The sequence below is a fragment of the Terrapene carolina genome, unplaced genomic scaffold (genome assembly GCF_002925995.2).
Source record: "Terrapene carolina triunguis isolate 2854851 unplaced genomic scaffold, T_m_triunguis-2.0 Scaffold714, whole genome shotgun sequence".
NCBI lineage: Eukaryota > Metazoa > Chordata > Testudines > Emydidae > Terrapene > Terrapene triunguis.
The window spans coordinates 1232242-1252295 of record NW_020665065.1 but is presented as its reverse complement, the minus strand read 5'-3'; the positions used below and the strand labels follow the sequence as shown (position 1 = coordinate 1252295).

The following is a 20054-nucleotide window of genomic DNA, read 5'->3' as shown; positions in this document are numbered from 1 at the left end:
GGTGGGCTAAAGTAACTAATGCTTTTGTGTTACAAAGGCCAGGCCAACACGCTGTAAAGACAATGATTTGAGAAAGAAGGCTCAAGTGGTTTAGGCATGTTGTAGAGCTGTAAAAACATAAATATATTCCTAGACAAGCCCTTGACTGGACACCACGCAGTGGAAGAAGGACAAGAGGAGGACAAAAGATAACATAAGATAACCATTGAAAAAGAGGTCACTCATGGAAAAAGACTGAAAGCAAGAAACATGGCATTAGACAGAGGTGGAAACACTGGGTTGCCTCCTGTCACAGGGCACAAGAGCATCTGCTCTGGGGGGGCAGGGGAAAGGTTTTTGTTCCTCTCACCACTTGTAGGGATTTGGCCTTCAGACTCCAAGGATGGAAAACTACAATGGAGCCATGCTATCAGAGACTCCCCCACCAATAGCTGTCCCATTAATCTCTCATTTAGGTTTATATAGTGCCCAAGGTCTGGTCTGATGTTAAACGCTAAACTGGTGCAATGTTGTTTATGGACACACTACACTGGTATAAATCTGATTACAATGGTTTCACTGGCATCTCTTAAATAACAGAGCGTGTTGGATAGATTTGTCCCAGTCACCCACAGAGGGGAAGATTTGGCTCCTAAAACTGAAATGAGACACACAATGCTGAGGCCAAAAAATGGCTTAGTGCCACACACCGTCACTGCTGTAAGTTTTCAGCTGCAAATTCCAAGCTTCATTGTGGAACTGAACCAATAATGTATTTCAGTGCTCTGCTAGCTTCTGTTAACCCTGGTGGGACAACGAATAGAAGTCAATGATTTCATAGTAACCAGCTTGGAGTGAGCAACTGAGCCCAGGCAGAAGCTAGTAAAGGGGAGGATAAGGAGTGGATAAATCCTCTTTCACAGCACTTTACAGCTGCTCACTGAGAAAAAAAAAATCTTTAATTTCACAGACTAGCTGATTGTGAAAGTGTTTTAGGTGAAAGACATTTGCATGAGACTGGAAAGACACCGATGACACATTTGTCTCAGAAAGATGTTGCTTTTCATGGTAATATTCTATTAGGGAACTCTCTGAATGTCAGATTTATTGTACCCTTTTCAAAAAAGAAGAAACAAGCATTACTTGAAAATCCATCGTGATGTTCTAAAAGAGAGAGACAGAAATGACTAAACAAGAGTGCCTTCAAATAGATAGTTCTGATATCACAAGTATTTCAAATTAGGCTGGATTTAGCCCCTTTTGTGAGATATAAGGTAAAGAATTTCTCTTACCTCCCATCCTTCCATTTCCAGTCCTCTCCTCCCATATATGTCATAAATGGCTCTTGTCTGTGGATCACTAAGCACTGCAAATTAAAACCAAACATGCTCAGAGTACAGAACTCAGTTTTCAGTCTTTCCTTCAAAATTTTTGTTGTCAGAAAAGGGTTGCGGTGCAATGAAGTTTGAGAACCGCTGTCCTAAGCTAATTCCTATTTGTCCTGTCTACACACCCAATATCACTAGACGAAAGCCACCTGGTTTTCTTTAACTTCTCAGCAAAGATTTAATAGCAAAGGCAGGGCTGTAGTAAGGTCCCATATTATTAAGACCTCATTACTTTTACAAAATACATCTTGATGCATTTGCATACTTCTGAGTATTTTGGATTCTTTTTTAACAGAGAATTACAGTGATACACACTGTAGAAAGCCTTTATGTCGATAGAATTTCCATCTTAAAGGCCTTGTTTTTTCAGAAAACCGTAACATTCCCTGAAAGGTTTTTTTGGGGGATTGATTGATTCATTGGACCTTTACTTAGTGAAAAAATTCACTATTTTGCATGGGAATTTCTTTAAAGTCCCATTCATTTTTAGGGGGCAGGCCATCATAGCATTTGTCTTCCTTCCTTCCACTCACTATACCAGGTCGACCCAGTTCCATGTGGTTCTCTGCCTGCTACTCCACCCATGACAGCCATGCCCATCTGGGCCATGAAGAAGTGATAACATTTGCACTGGACCATGAACATCTTGCCAAATGCCATTTAACCAGATTAATATCACTTATCATTTAAGTGAAAAAGCGCATATATAATTTCAAACGCCTGCAAAACTCCAAACCACCAAGAGAATCAGTCAACCCATTTTAGTAATATGAACAAAAAAGATAGGAAAATCTTCAGAAAATTAATTCAATCTGTTAGCTCCCCTGCCACAAACATATCCATTCCAAAAGCCTTCTGTACTTTATGCCAAGCTTCCCAGAACAGTTTGACCCTTGGCTAAGATTTCAGATGAATTGTTTTGGATCTGGTGAAGCTAAGGGGAGATATTAGTGTTAGGTTTTTTTTTTTTCTTTTAAAAAAATCAGGTTTATAATGGAAAATTAGCTTCAATCTTAACTATGGAGAGGTTAGTGAGCTAGTCACCTCTCCTACGTAGATACTGTGACGTTAGCTGATTAAAATATGACCATGTAGATCATTGTTGCTACCACTGTTATATAATTGCAACAAATCTTGTACAAATTATGTCAAGTAAGGTGTCTATGGAAGGTTATGACTTGCTGAATATGATTATGCTATTTGTATGCATGTATCGTTTTTGTATTTGAAGTTATTAGTATTAGCTCTAGACCTGTATTTCAAATGTTTGCTCCTGGGGTAACATCCAAAAAGTATTTAGCCGGCACCTCTTGAAGGGACTATTCAAATTAAGTGGCCCATTAATGAACACTTAACTCAATGGAAGATGCCTATCTACTCTTAATGGAATTTCCGGCCATGACTAACTTAGTCATGCATGGACATGTGACTCACTCATGTGACTCCAAACTCCATCTTTTACCTGTAATTTTCCACTAGCTGTGCTGAGGGCTTTGTTTGAAACAATGGATTTCCCTCCACATGGCAGAATCTATAAAAGGCGCTGGAAACCCCTCCATTTTGCCTTTTTTCTACTCCAACCTCTGGACTATGGACTTATACTAAAGGGAGCATTCTAACCAAGGGACTGAGAACCTTCCAATGATTTGGAAGCAACCAGAGACTTGACTTAAGCCAGCAGTTTATTCCATCACTGCTATAATCCTGAACCAAGAACTTTGCAATTATTGTATGTATTTGATTCCTTTAACCGATTTTAACTCTCACCTTTCTTTCTTTTTATGAATAAACCTTTAGATTTTAGATACTAAAGGATTGGCAACAGCGTGATTTTTGGGTAAAATCTGAGTTATATATTGACCTGGGTACGTGGCTGGTCCTTTGGGATCAGAAGAACCTTTTGGTTTGATGAAATTGGTTTTAAATAACCACTCATCATTAAGTTTAGTGTTTTTGGTGGTGGTACAAGGACTGGAATACCCAAGGACACTGCTTTTCTGACTTCTTGTTAGCCAGTATGCTGAGACAGAAGTTTACTTTTGTTGCTGGTTTGGTATATTTCATGGGAGAACCACCTCCAGTCTTGGCGTGCGTCTGCCCCATTTTTCAGCAGTTTGTCCTGAATTTGGTATTCTCAGTTGTGACCCACAGAGGCACGGTTGCAGATACTATTTTTCATAATTCCCTCTGAAAGACTAACACATGTTGTTGGTTGTGGGTTTTAATTTTTGTAATCCCCAACCTTGTCTGTAAAGCCATTTGATGCTGAATAAGCAACAGTTTATGTTTAAGGTTGCAACACATAACAAACAAAGCCAGGAAATTCAAAGAGAAAACTGACCTGTTTACAGCAGAATGTCAGCGCTCTCTGAATTTCCAGAACAAGATTTAAAATGCAACTTTTTTTTTATTTTTATTTTTTAATTGAAGGATCCTGAGTTTCCATTCCCCATCATCACCCACTCAAGGTCTTCAGTGCTTTTTTTAAGTGAGAGTTTCCATATATTCTCAGGCCTAATTAAAAGATGCTGTAAACGATTCCACCCACGTTCAAGTCTAATGGGGAGAAAGAAATGCTGACCATTCAGAAAACAGAGGAACCAAATTTCTTCAGCTAATTCTCTGGGATTTAATAAGGAATCATTTATTCACCGTTTTGCTTTAACTTCCCTCTAGGCTAAATCACCGAGCGTCAAGTTTGCTGCTGCAGCAGTTTTACCACAGAACAATTCTACTGGCTCCTAATTCACTTACATTTCAGTTACTTCTCCCCAAATCTCCAAAATGTGGTAAACTATCTCTATCAATAATTCAGACAACTACAAGACTGTATCAGCCAAGTCCAGATAACAGAATATAATCTGAGGGAAATAGTTTCAATCAAATCTTTTGCAGATATGGATTCAGTGCATCTGCCCCTGACTGCAGATCCAAATCTGGTAAGACTCAATTGTCTCAGCTATGCACATTCATCACCCAGAACATTCAGACTGTTTCACTGGCCACTAAAATCTCATTTTTAGGAAAAACAGTGAATCGAGATACAAAATTAGCTTTTATTTGTGATGTGAAAAGTCTTTATTTTAGAGAATAATAGTCTTTCCTTTCACTGCCCCTTAACTGTGTCATTTCCCCTGTGACTGGTAGGAGAACTCAGCCCCCCCCCTCTATACTGGGTCCCAGCGTCGGGACCCTATGACAAGCAGTCGAGGTCTGCACAGTCCTATCCCTTACTGCCATATCTGTGTGCTACTTCCTACCTTGCCTTGTATCACCCTCACAGTGACTGCAGCCTCTCTCTCTGCAGCCCCTTCTACTCTCAGCTACTGGGCTTTATACTACGTTCCTGTCCAGTTGAGCTTCCTCTTTAATTAGTCCTTGTAATTAGTCCCTAGCTCCTCCTCTAGGTGCGGCCCAGGCAGTAAATTGGCGCACCTAGCCACCTTCATCCCTTCAGGCCTTGTGTGGGGTGGACACCCCAGCACACTCAGTTACACCATTGATAGCATGGAATACCAACAGTATTTACCTGACAGAGAGTTAAATTCATTGTTTGTACAGTGCTTGGAGATCTTTGGGGGGGAAGACGTTAAGTGCAAAGTACTCTTGCTATGTCATCCTTAATTAGGCCTTCGAATGTGTGGAAATTCTCACTAAAAAGAGGATTGAAGACCTCAAGGGTACATCTACGCTGCAGTTGGGACCGTGCTTCCCAGTGCAGGTAGACAAATGCATCCTACTGCTTCAGCTAGTGCTGTAAACATAGCAGTGGCTGTGGCAGCACAGGTGGTAACTTGAGCTAGTCACCTGACCCCCTGGGTACATACTCCAGTGGCTAGCCCAAGCTACTGCCCATGCTGCCATGGCCACACTGCTATGTTTAGCATGGGAGCATGAGTAGACCTAGTGTGTGTTTCTCTACCCATGCTGGGAATGCACAGAAATGGAATGGAAACTCAGGACCCTTCAGGCCTGTGACGGGATGTTAGATGTGGTGGGATCTGAGTTACTAGAGAGAATTCTTTCTTGGGTGTCTGGCTGGTGAGTCTTGCCCACATGCTCAGGGTTTAGCTGATTGCCATATTTGGGGTCCGGAAGGAATTTCCCTCCGGGGCAGATTGGCAGAGGCCCTGGGCGTTTTTCGCCTTCCTCTGCAGTGTGGGGCACGGGTCACTTGCTGAAGGATTCTCTGCACCTTGAAGTCTTTAAACCATGATTTGAGGACTTCAATGGCTCAAACATAGGTTAGGGGTTTGTTGCGGGAGTGGGTGGGTGAGATTCTGCGGCCTGCGTTGTGCAGGAGGTCAGACTAGACGATCATATTGGTCCCTTCTGACCATAAAGTCTATGACTCTATGACAAAGAAACAGCTAAATTTGCCTTTCAATTTGAAGTTTTCGAGCACTGGTCTCTGTTCAAGGTGAATTTTTTGAAAAGTTTAAACAAAACTAGAGATTGAAAAATTTAGACTTACAACATTATAAAAACATTCTTGCAACTTATTTATTTATTTATTTAAAAACAGCTCTGATGGCTAGGGACCAAAAGTTGACATTTGACCTGGAAACAGCACTTTTCCGATTAAAAGTGCTTCTGCTAGAGAGAAAATTTATTTTGTTTTGACCAAGTTAGGACATGTGCAAACACACACATGCACAGCACATTTTGCATGGAATTTTCTCATTAAATTCATGTAGGACAGAGCTAAGAAAGGGTCACACTAAGCATCCTGCACAGCTAACTTAACTGTACAGTGAAAAATTTAGTGGAGCTGCACAATGAATGAGGCAAGGACTCCACATCTTATTGTAAGACTCCTTACCTCATTCACTGAACACACTGCAAAGTTATTATTTTGTGTTGTGATAATCTGTAGTATGAGGTACAAAAACAATCTACTGCACACTTTTCGTACAAGTGACTTTCATACAAACTTTTCACAATGATTTTTCATACAATTCACTTTCAGGAGGTCTGGCCGACATGAGGTAATGCACAGAATAAGGAGGAGGTAAAAATGTGTGTTTTAGCCATAGCTGACAATCTAGACAGGTAAACACCCATTAAAAATAAATTGTAATAAGAGATTATAAAAAATAAGACCCTAACTGGATCCCAATTCAAAATGCAACTCTTGCTCTTCTAATGTACTCATTTTCCATTCTTTGGGCACATACTAGTTTCAAAAACAAAGTACTGATTTTCCAAAGCACCAAGTGAAAAGTGCAAAATTAACCATCATCTTTAAAGAGCACAAAGGAATCTCTCTTTTTCTCCAGACTACACAATTCAAGCATCAGAAAATCCAGCATCTACTATGAAAACAGTTTCTGCAAATCTAAGCCTTCCACTGACCTTCATAAGCCTGGTGAACAAGGTTAAACAGTTGCTCAGCTTGTGTTTTGAGCTCTGGGTCTCTGTGCTTGTCTGGATGGTACAACATACATAGTCGGCGATAGGCAGCTTTCAGCTCTTCCTGAGAGGCCTGTGAAAAGGAACAAAATTCATTTAGAGCACAGACAATGTTATTTAAGCATTATCATCAAAATCAGCCCTGAAATGGGAACCCATCAGACACAATCCAGCACATTTAGTTATACTAGGTACAGAGTAAAATGAAGTTATACTTTATTATTTAAATACAGCTTTTTGCATGGGTTTAATAAAATATTAGCACCAATTTTTATGTGACATGTTTTCCAAGCTGTCACAACAGTACCCGCTTGCATACCTGGGTGTAAAAGCAGGACCCAGTAACAAAAGACATTACCTTTGTGTGCATATGTTATTTTAATTAGACCAAGCCAGTATGTTCCCATTTCAGTTTTGTGTGGCATGGGATAGCTAAAGCCAGCTCTGAAGAAAGATTATAAAATCTCAGCATTTCACACCAGATCCCTCCTGTATTTTAATTCCAAAACATCAAACACAAATCAACTTAGAAAAAAAAACAAAACAAAAAACTGTGGACATTCCACATTCCGCAACAACAAAGGTTGGAGAGTTAAGCATAAAATTCCACAAACATATCTCTCTGCTATATACTGTGACAGCAGCTTTCCCATGTAGCAAGAACAGTATGCTCTAGCTCAAAGGCATATAATCCTCTCTAGACAGATAGACTACTCCGGTAGCAATTTGAAGGACAAATAAAATGAGAATATTCCACTAAATCCATGAAGAAAAATTTGCTTCTTTACTGCATCCACGCTGGATTGTTTAGATACAACCTGGCTCCACTCCAATGACATTAGGTGGAGACAGATTTTGGATAGCTCTTTAGGAATCAATGGAGTAACAAAACATTCCTGCCTCTCTGTCATTCCCCAAGAAACCGCCTCACAGCAATCTTACTGGAGAGTCCGTGATCCCTACAGAGTCCCTGTAGCTATTCCCTCTGTTTTTCTTTCCTGCAGTAATCCTACACTTCTTTGGACTTTTCAGGTTATTCATAGCTGGCATTAATTTAGCAACAACACACTTAAACAAATTAGCAACTGAGAGACAGAGGTTGCCATACACAACTCATGAAATTTCAGACAGTTCCAAAATTATGACAGCAGGAGTGCATTACTGGGTTATTCATACTGTGTAGCATGAGACAGGAAGTCGGCTTTCTGGGAAGAGGGATGGCTTCAGAGTGCAATTGCTGTAATAGCATCACAGGCATTAGTTGGGTTCCCTTTTAGTAACTGTGGTCACCCTTCTACTAGAACAAAGGATCAAAGAGGTCAGATGCTGAAGGGGTACAAAGAGTAACATGTGAATAAAGGTTCACAAAGAAAAATAATTCATTTTTATAGTACGCTTTAAAGGTATTTATTTAACTAGATTCCACTGACATTTAATGCCTTTCAATGACTGAGGTTTGCATAGCTGTTTACCTCAAACAAAGGTGTCACAGCATTTTGTGCTTCAACCTAATCCCCTTTCTCAAGTCAGAAGTGATCAAGAGAAAATGAAAAGTCAGGCTCTACCTGACAACTGTGTTCATTATAATATGTAAAATGGGACTGACTCTATTTTTGTGAGCAGTTAGAACTACTTATTTATTCCGCAGGTTCTTCCATTTCAGATGAATATTTCCAAGTCAGACAGCAGTAGGGTGATCTTCTAGACTGGCCTGGCTCAAGAAAGCAAATGTACCAAAAGAGCAGTGATTTTTCCTTCTGCTATCTCCTTGTGCTCTCTTGATTATTAAAATGAAACTAGATGAGAAGGGAGTGGAATATCCAGTTCCACTGTGACCTTTTAAAATCAAATTAATGATAAATGGCTTAATGTGCTATTGATTAATAGAAATGAGCAGTTTCATTTTTCATAAATATCATGTTCAATAAAATGTTATATTGGGCCTTTCATCATAAGTGAATAGCTAAGGTCATTGATTCAATATTTCATGAATGATGGCTTCAAAGAAGTTACTACAGAAATACTGACAACATTTCAAATTATAATGAGATACATAAGTCACTAATAATGATGTTTTAAGTTACATTCGTATTAATAAAACTCTGAGCAAAATTAAGGTGCTTTATCCCCCTATTTGGGGATTAAACAGATTCATTTAGTGTCTCAACCATCCAGTTACACTTTCATAGGGTCTAAATCTATTATAGATTAAATGTTTATATACTAGAAAATTGCTAGTGAATGGATTTAGTCTTCTCATCAGGACTGTGAAGTTCAGTGGCCATCTATTATTTTCAGATTAGGTGCTACGCCATACTAAATTGAGTTTCCCTTATAGAAGTGCAAATTCATTTCACACCATCACCAAGCTGACTACAAGTAAGATGTGTGCGCTTTGATTTTCAAAAAGGATTAATTAAAAATATTCTCTCTTTCAATGTGCATTCCTTTGGATAACACTCTAGTCCAGTTTCATCTGCATGCTGCATTCTAACATAGGATTATTGCAATTATAGTGTGTGTATTGAGGAGCTTCTAATGTAGCTAAATCAAGCCCTTAAGGCTTTGGTGTCCCCAAATATTTATGTAGCTCCCCACTTCATATTCTTAACCCTTTAGTCCTGATGTGCTCATACAAAATGACATGTCAGGAACTGATCAGAGCTCTAAGGCCCTGTTTATACTAAGAAAAAAGGCACTGCAAATCACTGATGGGAACACTGAGCTTGCAAAGCACGTACTGCACCTTGCAGTAAGATTCAATCTTTTTTGTACCAGTTGTCCCAAGCATTGTAACCATATCAAGCACACATCCAGCTGAACCAGAACAATATACAACAGTTTCTCAATTCATTTACAGGAAGCTTTGCAGCTATACCAATTTGGGTCAGACAACACGGACTCAAGTGCCAGATGATACACAGCTCTACTCTGTCCTTCACCACATACCACCACACTACTACCACCAAGATGGCCCAGTGCTTGGCCAAGATCAGCTCATGGATAAAGAACAGCTGGCTGATGCTAAACCTGAGCAAAACCAGTGATGTTGGTGGGCAAAGGAAAGCCCTTTGAAGAGTTTGCAACCTTTGGTTGAAGGTGCATATCCACAATTGGTCAATTTGGTCCACAGTGTAGGAGAACTCTTGGATTCCTCACGGACGCTATATTTTCTCCAAGAAAGCATTACTCACAGATGCTGCTATCATCTCTGGTTGGCTAGGAGACTCCATTCCATTCTAGCAGGTGACCTTTGTTACTTCTCGGCAGGACTACGGCAATGTGATATCGGGGCAGGAAGTATTCAGCACTTAGGAAACTCTAATTAGTACAAAATGCTGCAGTGCATCTCCTCAACAACAGAAGCTCCAATGAGCCCACCAAACCTGTCCTCTGCTCCCTACACTGGCTTCCCATAGAAATTCAAGGATCTCAAATTCAAGGTTTTGGTCCTTATCTTCAAGGTACCCCACAGCCTGGGCCAGTGCTACTTAAGGCTGTGGGATGAAAAATGTGGTCAACAACTATGCTCCTTTGACACAGTAAGTAAAGCTCATTTGTGCGGGACACAGGACTTCCACAGAGGCCTGTCTGAGACTGTCGAATTAACTGCCCCAGGAACTAAGGACCATCACAAACCCACACCATCTTACATCTTTCTCTGAAGCACTCGATATTGGCCCTTCTCAGAAACATGTACTGAACTTTCTCGGCCTATTGGCTCATCTGTTTCTCTCTGTGTCCTTATACTTCACTGATCACCAAAATATCTGAGTGCCTCACAAACTGATTAAAGTGAACACAAGATGATCCCTCCCTTTTTCTCCCCTTCCCTGAATCAGTTGACATTCTCCTTTATTTTCAAATTGTAGATTTGATGGGGCTATTGAGGGAAGCCTTGGTTGAAACCATTGTGTTCACATTTTGCTCTGAAGTTGGTATAGAGCACTTCATCTTGAAAAACATCTTTGCCTGTATATCCCTAATGACATCTGCACAGCTTTGGGAATAATATCCTTCACGAATCATTGCAGAAGAACATGTTAACAAGCACAAAGCTTGTTTTTGTAGGGTCTGTGAAAAATATAGCAATGCCCTGCCATATCCTGGACAAACCTTACTGAATTAAGTTGAACTTTATTGATATAAATTTAAGTATCTTAGGAGCTGATCTTAAAAAGGACTCTTTTAAACAACAGCTAAAACAAGAATGAACTGCTAGTTAAATAGGTTTCCCAGAATGCAAATGCATCTTCTCTGGTTATGGAAAAATTCAGCCTTTGAAGCTTTGCAAGGTGGGAACCTTTTATCTGCTGATCACCTGTCACATGAGGACAAATCAAAGACCCCAAACCGTACAAAGAAGTAAAGCACCAATTTCCTGGTTGTACTTATGCTGAGCAAAAGAAGTAATGATCTGGTAACCACAGGAAACTCCCTGGGTGGGGTTTAAAGGACTATTCACCAGCCGGGACTCTTGTTGGAGTAAGGGGGTGACCTCTGGCAAGCTTATTAGCATGCATGTAGGTTCTTTTACTGTTTTAATGTTTTCTCAGTAAAGCTTTTACTTTAAGAATAAATGTGCTTGCTTAGAAAGACGTGTAGTAACTTAACTATAGGAATTACACTGTTTCCTGTCTCCAAGAAGAAAAATAAAGCAGGGTTCCTTAGGCAGTCTGACTTTTCTGAGGAATTCACCCAAGAGAGGCAACAACTGGAGAGCTGGAAGTTGTAAGAATGGGTCTCCTTGCCAGACTAAAGAGGAGGAATACAGGTGCAGTTGCCCTACAGGGCCAATACCTACTGTTTCTTCACATTTTTCAGTGATTTCCCCCACCAGATTCAAATAAATGTACAGTTGGCCAAATTATACACATTACAACTTGGCAAATTTCACAAGTAAAAATTAAGCTTTCATCTTGTACATCAAGAAAATTAGGGTTCTTAGAGACAAATTTATACTGTGCAAAGCTTGCTTTTTAGGGAGTGTTTTTTCCTGTTTGTTTTGTTTTCCTAAAAAACAAAATACTAAAATAGTAAGAGAGAAGACAGATTACTTATTTCTGTAAGCATGCTGCCACTCTTCTACAGACCTGGAAACTGCTGCCAAATACAAAGAACAGATTATTTGCAATTTAATTATGCATGCACACCAGTACAAAAAAAATGCTCTTAATATTCAGAAACTGCCATCCCCACTAACTTCATTTTAACATCATCCTTTCTCACAGCCTCCCTCCAAAGCAAAAAAATCAACAGGGAGATTTTTAAGGGCCTGCAACAATTATTTCATTTTCTTTTTAAATGAAAATATTCAGGTTATTTCTCCCTAAAGCACACTGAACAAATTATCCTACATCAAAAGAGCTCTCAAACAACACAGGATTTTATTTACGGTATGTGCTACAATAGCTAGACACAATGGCATGAGTAACGAAAGGTGTGATAGCCTTAACTTAGAATGCTGCTTAGTTTTGATTGGTTTGTCTTACAGAGAAACTTTCAAGTAGTTTAGGACTCAAAATGAGTCCTCAAAGTCTGCCAAGGAAAGCATGGCTACTAAGTAAATTAGATTTGAGAAAAAAATATAAATAGAAAAAGGGTTACCAAAAAAAAATTGAATAGGCATGTGTTATAAAACACCTAAACAAAATGAACAGGGCATGGAAGGGAAAACCATTTTTAAAAACTTTCAATCAGGATGGGGAAAAACAATCTTATGTTGCATTCCATTTCCCCCTCCCTTTCTGGTCTGTTTATAGTTTATAAAATGCTGATCCTGCAAATGCACATGTGAGCAACTTAAGTGTTAGTCTCATTAGAGCCTTACACTAATTTTCTCAGGCAGGGACCTGTCTCAAATGTTTGTAAAGCAAATAATATACACCTCTACACCAATATAACGCAACCCAATATAACACAAATTTGGATATAATGCGGTAAAGCAGTGCTCCGGGGGGGCGGGGCTGCGCACTCCAGCGGATCAAAGCAAGTTCGATATAAAGTGGTTTCACCTATAACGTGGTAAGATTTTTTGGCTCCTGAGGACAGCATTATATCGGGGTAGAGGTGTATTTGTGGGCACTACATATTTTTTTTTTCATTTTAATAATCTATAGTGTTATCAGTAACTTTAGGAAAGAACAAGGAGTCCGGTGGCACCTTAAAGACTTACAGATTTATTTGGGCATAAGCTTTCGTGGGTAAAAAAACCCCTGATACTTTAGGAAAGAAGTTAATTTGAAATATATGGCTATGTCAATATCTGTTTATCAGAACACTGACTTCTGCTTAATTAGAAACACAGGAGGAAAGAAGGCAAACCAATGTCTGCCAAACAGAAAGAGGAAAATTGGTAAGGAACAAACTGTTTTTTTCATCTTCTAGGAAAACAATCAAACTATGGAGAGGTGGACCTGGCACACACAGCCTGTGGAGCCATATAGAAAGCATGTCCAATTTCACATTCTGAACTCCAGGCCAGCAGAGGCTGGCAGTGCTGTGCATGATTTAAACAACTGCTATAAACAAAAATTTCCAATAACCGCAGTAAGAAAATTCCTGCCTGGCATGTCATGGTTTTACAATGAAATTCTCCTTCCCATCAGCTTATTTTTGAATACAGACTATGCAGTTTCCAGTAAACATTACACAGTGAGAGGTTTTTAGGAAGCTTTCCACAGTGCTAATGAAGTGTCAGAAAGGAGACACTTCTACTGATGCTTAATGCCTTAACAGCATTTGCTCCAACAGCAGATTTCAATGACAAAACATTACTAGGATTTGTGAAGAGATATTCTTCACTCAGCTGTACCACACAAAAGGTGGTAACTGAACTATTGCAATCAAGCATGAGTTTGTTCTTTTCTTCTAACTTTTTAGCAATCTTTCAACAAAATAACTGCTGATTTCACACCAAGAGCTGTACACTAAGTTCTTAGTTTCAAAGCTAAATACAAATTTCTGTGATGTACAGCTTTTTTTAGAACTAATTTAAAATTTATCTTGGGCACTTTGTTTTTTGCCAATACAGCTAGTCAACAGATCCCAGGCAGAGCGAACAAAATCTCTTTTCTATGCACATTCGAGTGGCCATCGTTGCTACTAAATGAACCAGAAAACTAAAACAAGAAAGTTTCATAGGTGCAACTCTTAATCCTTAAGAACTTAATTAATTATTCACTTATTTAAAAAAATCTTTTCAAACTACTGTAGAATTAGAAACTGTAACAAAACTGTGACTGTAATAAAAATGTGACAGGATTTCAGTGGTTAGAGTAGAGAGTTGGGAGTCAGGACTACCAGGTCTTATTTCCAGCTCTGAAAGTGATTCGTTGTGTAACCTTTGGCAAGACAATTCATCTTTGTGTACTTCAGTTCCCCCAGCTCTAACATGAGGATAGTCTCTACCTCATGAGCCCCATAAGTTAGTGTTACTAAAATTAAGTTCCTTGAATAAAAGTTTCCATAGAAGTATCATTAATTGACTTTTCTGGGTACTCCAAGGTCCAAATCACCTTGAAGTGAAATTTAACTATGAAATTGATAGCAACAAGAAGAGCAGCATACCTAGAGCACAAAACATGCAATATCAGTTCCAGCTGTGCTTGTTCTTGCTGATCCATTGTTTACGAAAAGAAACCTAGTTTGTTGTTTGAACTTTGCTGGGAGTAGGTAGTATTAGTTCTTACAAGCTATTAGAACTGTTACAGAAACAGCTGCTTAGCACAGAAGGATACAATTGAGATTCAACATATTTGTAGTTTACATACAAACTGGATAATTAAATTAGATCAAATGCATTCAGGCAATTCCTGCAAAAATGCATGTTGCAGAAAAAAACTTGACCTATAATCAACAACATGCAGCTCATAATACATTGCATACTTTGGGGCAAGACTCAAAATATTTGTTTCTTTATTAGTTTTATTTAGTATGCAATACCACCTTACAATGCTGTACACACATGCTGTCTTTAGTTTTAAGACACATTCTGTTACTCAGAGAAGGGCCTTGGGCACTTGGTGCCATAATATCTCTAAGACCATGACTTTCTTTTTACAATAAAGCACTTTCCAGAGCCCTGTCTTTTGGGCACTGCACACAGTGTTACTTAGGTTTGCGGGTAGAGCTAAATTCATAAAAGCACCTTTACCAGATGTACACTGGCAAGCTGACCTGGTCTTCCATTGGGCCAAGCGTAGAACTAGATGCAACAGAATCTAGTTCAGTCTAGTTTTTCCATCGGAGGAAAAGAAAATGCTTATTAACCCAGAAACCAGGTACCCTCCTCCCCACAAATCAGTCATGGGATCCCTCTAGCCTAGTCTCGGACAGGGGCCAGCAACGGCAGCATCGAGGTGCTCATGGCCCTACAGTAGGCAGCAAGAGAAGAGCCCAGTCCAGGGAGAGGGAGTCTGTGTCACTGAGAACTCGGAAGAAAACCATCGTGATTGCTTATGGATCAATGTCCTAACAGATAAAGCACAAGATGGAGTACTAGTTGGTGTCTGCTACAGACCATCAAATCACACTAGGAAACAAGGTAACTGGCTCCTTACGCACCTATTTACAGTGTGTAGGGAGAAAAAAAGAGAGCTCATCGGGGATTCCAATTCGAATGTCATATGCTAGAGATTTCATGCTTCCAGTACAAAAACATCCTTGGAATTTCTAAATATTATAGATGACAATTTCCTAACTTAAGTGTTGCAGCCAACATGGGGTAATTCTATATTAGACCTTCTCCTAACAGATAATGAGGAACTGACCACACAACTAAAAGATAGTGGTAGCTTAGGTACAAGTGATCATAACTTGAGCATATTTATAATGTGCAAATACAATAAAGTCCAGACAAGTAATATATACATACACGCACCTATATATACACACATACATACCCTTGGTGCTTTAATAGGGCCAATTTCACAAAGCTGAAAACAATTATGAGCCAATTCAACTGAGAGGAAGAATTTAATCAGAAAAATGTGAACAATAATTGGGAATCATTTAAGAATTTGCTAGATGTCCAGAAAGCCACAATCCCACAACTGAGGAAAAAGGCTGTGCTGGTTAAAAAACCAACCTGATTTAAAGGAGAAGTGAAGGCAGCTGTAAAAAAATTAAAAATATATAACAAATGTAAGAAAGAGGAAGTTGATAGTAATAAGTATAAACCAGAAGTTAGGAAATGTAGAAATTTGATAAGGGAAATCAAGGGACACAAATAGAAATATATGGCCAGCAGAGTTAAGGATGATAAGGAGGAGTTTTTAAATTATATTAGGAACAGAAAGAATCTCACCAATAGTATCAGTCCATTACTAGGCAGAAGTGATAGAATTATCAATAATAATGCAGAAAAGGCAGAAGTGTTCAATAAATATTTCTATTCTGTATTAAAAAAAAACAAATCATGCAGTTTCATCATATGGTGATAACACTCTTCCTAGTCCATAACTCTAGAGCAGTAGTCTCCAACCTTTTTATGCCCAAGGTTACTTTTTGAATTTAAGGGCAACCCAGGATCTACCCCACCTGTTCCCTGAGCGCCCCCCCCCCACACCTTCCTCAAAGCCCCGTCCACTCCACCCCTTCCCCCCCGCCCGGGTCACTCGCTGCCCCCCACCCTCACTCACTTTCACCAGGCTGGGGCAGGGGTTTGGGGTTTGGGAGGGGGTGCGGGCTCTGGGCTGGGCCCGAGGGATTCGCAGTGTGGGAGGGGGCTCTGGGCTGAGCCTGGGGCAGGGGTGCAGGAGGGTGTGAGGGGTGCAAGCTCTGGGAGGGTGTTGGGTGCAGGAGAGGGTTCTGGGCTGGGGCAGAGTGTTGGGGTGCAGGAGGGGGTTCTGGCTCTGGGAGGGGGGTCAGGACTCGGGCAGGGGTGCAGGAGAGGGTATCGGGTGCTGGCTCCGGGAGGGGGCTCAAGAGGGAGTATGGCAGGGATCGGCAACCCTTGGCACGCGGCCCGTCAGGGAAATCCGTTGGCAAGCTGGGACAATTTGTTTACGTGCAGCGTCTGCAGGTTCGGCCTATCGCAGCTCCCACTGACCGCGGTTCGCGTTCCAGGCCAATAGGAGCTGTGGGAAGCGGCGGCCACAACGTCCCTTGGCCCACGCTGCTTCCCGCAGCCCCCATTGGCCTGGGAAGGCAAACCGCAGCAAGTGGGAGCTGCGATTGGCTCAACCTGTGGACGCTGCAGGTAAACAAACCGGCCCTGCCCACTAGTGGATTTCCCTGACGGGCCGCTGGAGGAGTCAACACATCACTGCGGCCTGGGGGGGAGAGGGGGGCCGCTCTGCGCACTGCCCCTCTCTGCCGGCACCGACCCCAAAGCTCCCATTGGTCACAGTTTCCCGTTCCCAGCCAATGGGAACTGCGAGGGCAGTGCTTGCAGGCAGGAGCAGCACATGGAGACCCATGCCCCACCCCCAGGGCTGCAGGGGCATGCTGGCCGCTTCGGGGAGCGGCGTGGAGCCACGGCAGGCAGAGAGCCTGCCTTAGCAGGAAGAGTCCCCAGGATCAACCAACCAATTGCAAACAACAGATTGGTGACCACTGCTCTAGAGAATGTTAACCAGCAGCTACTAAGGTTAGACATTATTAAATCAGCAGGTCCAAACAACTTGCATCCAAGAATTTTACAAGACTTGGCAGAGGAGCTTGCTGGACCATTAATGTTTTTTTCCAGTAAGTCCTGGAGCACTAGGGAAGTTCCAGAAGACTGAAAGAAAGCTAATGTTGTGCCAATTTTTAAAAATGGTAAAACGGATGACCCGGGTAATTAAAGGCCTGGCAGCCTGACACTGATTCTGGGCAAGACAGTGGAACAGCAGATGCAGGACTTGATTAATAAAGAATTAAAGAAGGGTAATGTAATTAATACAAATCAACAATGAATTTATGGAAAACAGATCCTGTCAAACTAACTTGATACCTTTTTTTGACAAAATTACAAGTTTGATCGATAAAAGTAATAGTGTTGATGCAACAGAATTCTGTAAGGTGTTTGACTTGACTTGGTACTGCACATTTTGATTAAAAAACTAGAACAGTATAAAATTAACATGACACTCGTTAAATGGACTAAAAACTGGTTAACTGATAGGTCTCAAAATATAACTAAACAGGGAATCGTCACTGAGCGAGTCTGTTTCCAGTGAAATCCCACAGGGATTGGTTCTTGACCTTATGCTATGTAACCTCTTTTTTCAATGACCTGGAAGACAATATAAAAGCATCACTGCTAAAGTTTGCAGATCACAAAAATTGGGGGAAGGATAAATAATGAAGAGGAAAGGTCATTGATTCAGAGTGATCTAGATTCCTTGATAAACTGGGTGCAATAAGTGGTAAGCTGGGCATAAGGAAATATGCGTTTTAATGGTTTAATGTAAATATGCACATCTGGGAACAAAGAATGTAGGCCATACTTATAGAATGGGGGACTCTATCCTGGAAAGCAGTGACTCTGAAAAAGATTTGGGGTCATGGTGGATAATGAGCTGAACATGAGTTCCCAATGTGACTCTATGGCCAAAAGAGCTAATACAATCATGGGATGCATAAACAGAGGACTCCAGGAGTAGAGGTTATTTTACCTCTGTATTGGGAACAGTTGCAGCCATAGCTAGACTATTGTGTCCAGTTCTGGTGCTCACAATTCAAGAAAGGTGTTGATAAATTGGAGAGGAATTATCAGAGAATAGCCACCAGAATGATAAAGGATTAGAACACATGCATATAGTGATAGATTCAAAGAGCTCAATCTATTTAACCCAGTGGTTCTCAACCAGGGGTACGCAGAAGTCTGCAAGGGGTTAGGTACATCAACTTATCTGGATATTCACATTGTTTTACAACAGGATACATAAAAATGCACTAGAGAACTCAGTACAAATTAAAATTTCAAACAGACAATTACTTGTTTATATTGCTGTATATATGATACACAGAAAAGTACAAGATTTATATTCCAATTTATTTTATAAGTATATGATAAAAACGAGAAAGTAAGCAATTTTTCAGTAATAGTGTGCTGTGACACTTTTGTGCTTTTATGTCTGGCTTTATAAGCAAGTAGTTATTTTTAAGTGAGGTGAAACTGGGGTAGGGTGACCAGATAGCAAGTGTGAAAAATCAGAATGGGGTGGGGGTAACAGGAGCCAAAATTAAAAAAAGACCCAAATATCAGGACTGTCCCTATAAAATCTGGACACCTGGTCACCCTAAACTGGGGGTACACAAGACAACTCAGACTCCTGAAAGGGGTACAGTAGTCTGGAAAGGTTGAGAACTATTGATTTAGCTTAATAAAGATAAGGTTGAGGGGTGATTTGATTAGTCTCTAAGTCACTACGGGGGGAACAAATATTTAATAGAGCTCTTCAGTCTAGCAGGGAAAGGTACAACGGGACCAACGGCTTAAAGCTGAAGCTAGACACATTCAAACTGGAAGCAACAGGGAGGGTAGTTAACCAGTGGGACAGCTCGCCAAGGGCCGGTGGATGTGGATTCTCCATCACTGACAGTGTTTAACTCAACGCGGGAGGTTTTACTGAGTTATCTGCTCTAGGAATTAGCTGGGGCCGGTCTCTCTGGCCAGCGCTCAGGCTAGCGGGCCCCTTCCCGCCTCTCTTGGGGAGGACGAGAGCGGGGGAGCCCGGCGCGCTCCCTCCCGGGTCTCGGGTCCGCCCCCCGCGAGCAGAGGCCCCTGAGGGGAGCCCGGGGACAGGGTATCGGGGTGGGGGAGGGACGGACAGGTACAAACTCCGCCGCCCCCGCTGACGGGACCCGCAAGGGAGCCGACCGGAGAGGTGGGGGCCGGTCGGGCACCGGGGTCACAGTCCCCTCCCCAGGCCTGTCCCTCCGCCCGGCGCCCCCCACCAGTGCCGCCACGCCCCGGCCCGGCGCGGCCCGCCGCCCTCACCTCCCGCCGCACGTTCAGCAGCGAGTAATAATCCTCGTTGTCCGGCGCCTCCTCCCCCAAGGCCGCCGCCATCTTGCCGACCTCTCACCCCGCGCTGGGGCGGGACTAGGGTCAGAAGAGAGCCGGGCGGGCGGCAGAGGAGGTCGCGCCACCGCCACAGCGCCCCCGGCGGAGCGGCGGGGCATCAGGAGGCGGCGCGCACGCGGGTCGTTCAACGAGCGGGCGCTGAGACGACGCCGAGGCACATGCGCAGCGAGGAGCGCTGCTGCCGGCTGGCGGGAGAGATCACGTGGTGGCAGATGTCAAGAAGACGGTGCGCGTGTGAAGTGAGCGAATGGGCTCACCTC

General features: G+C 41.7%; 1 protein-coding gene across 1 annotated transcript in view; it reads right to left on the bottom strand.

The window, feature by feature from the left end:
* DNAJC11 (DnaJ heat shock protein family (Hsp40) member C11) overlaps positions 1 to 19798 on the bottom strand; it is a 73912-nt gene extending 54114 nt beyond the window's left edge. The window contains exons 1-3 of the mRNA XM_024207895.2: positions 19708 to 19798; positions 6723 to 6852; positions 1272 to 1345 (exon numbers count right to left, since the gene is read on the bottom strand). Of these exons, the coding sequence (XP_024063663.2) occupies positions 1272 to 1345; positions 6723 to 6852; positions 19708 to 19779 (276 nt within the window). The 5' untranslated portion in view covers positions 19780 to 19798. The remainder of the gene's footprint in view (positions 1 to 1271; positions 1346 to 6722; positions 6853 to 19707) is intronic.
* Between the last annotated feature and the right edge of the window lie 256 nt (positions 19799 to 20054).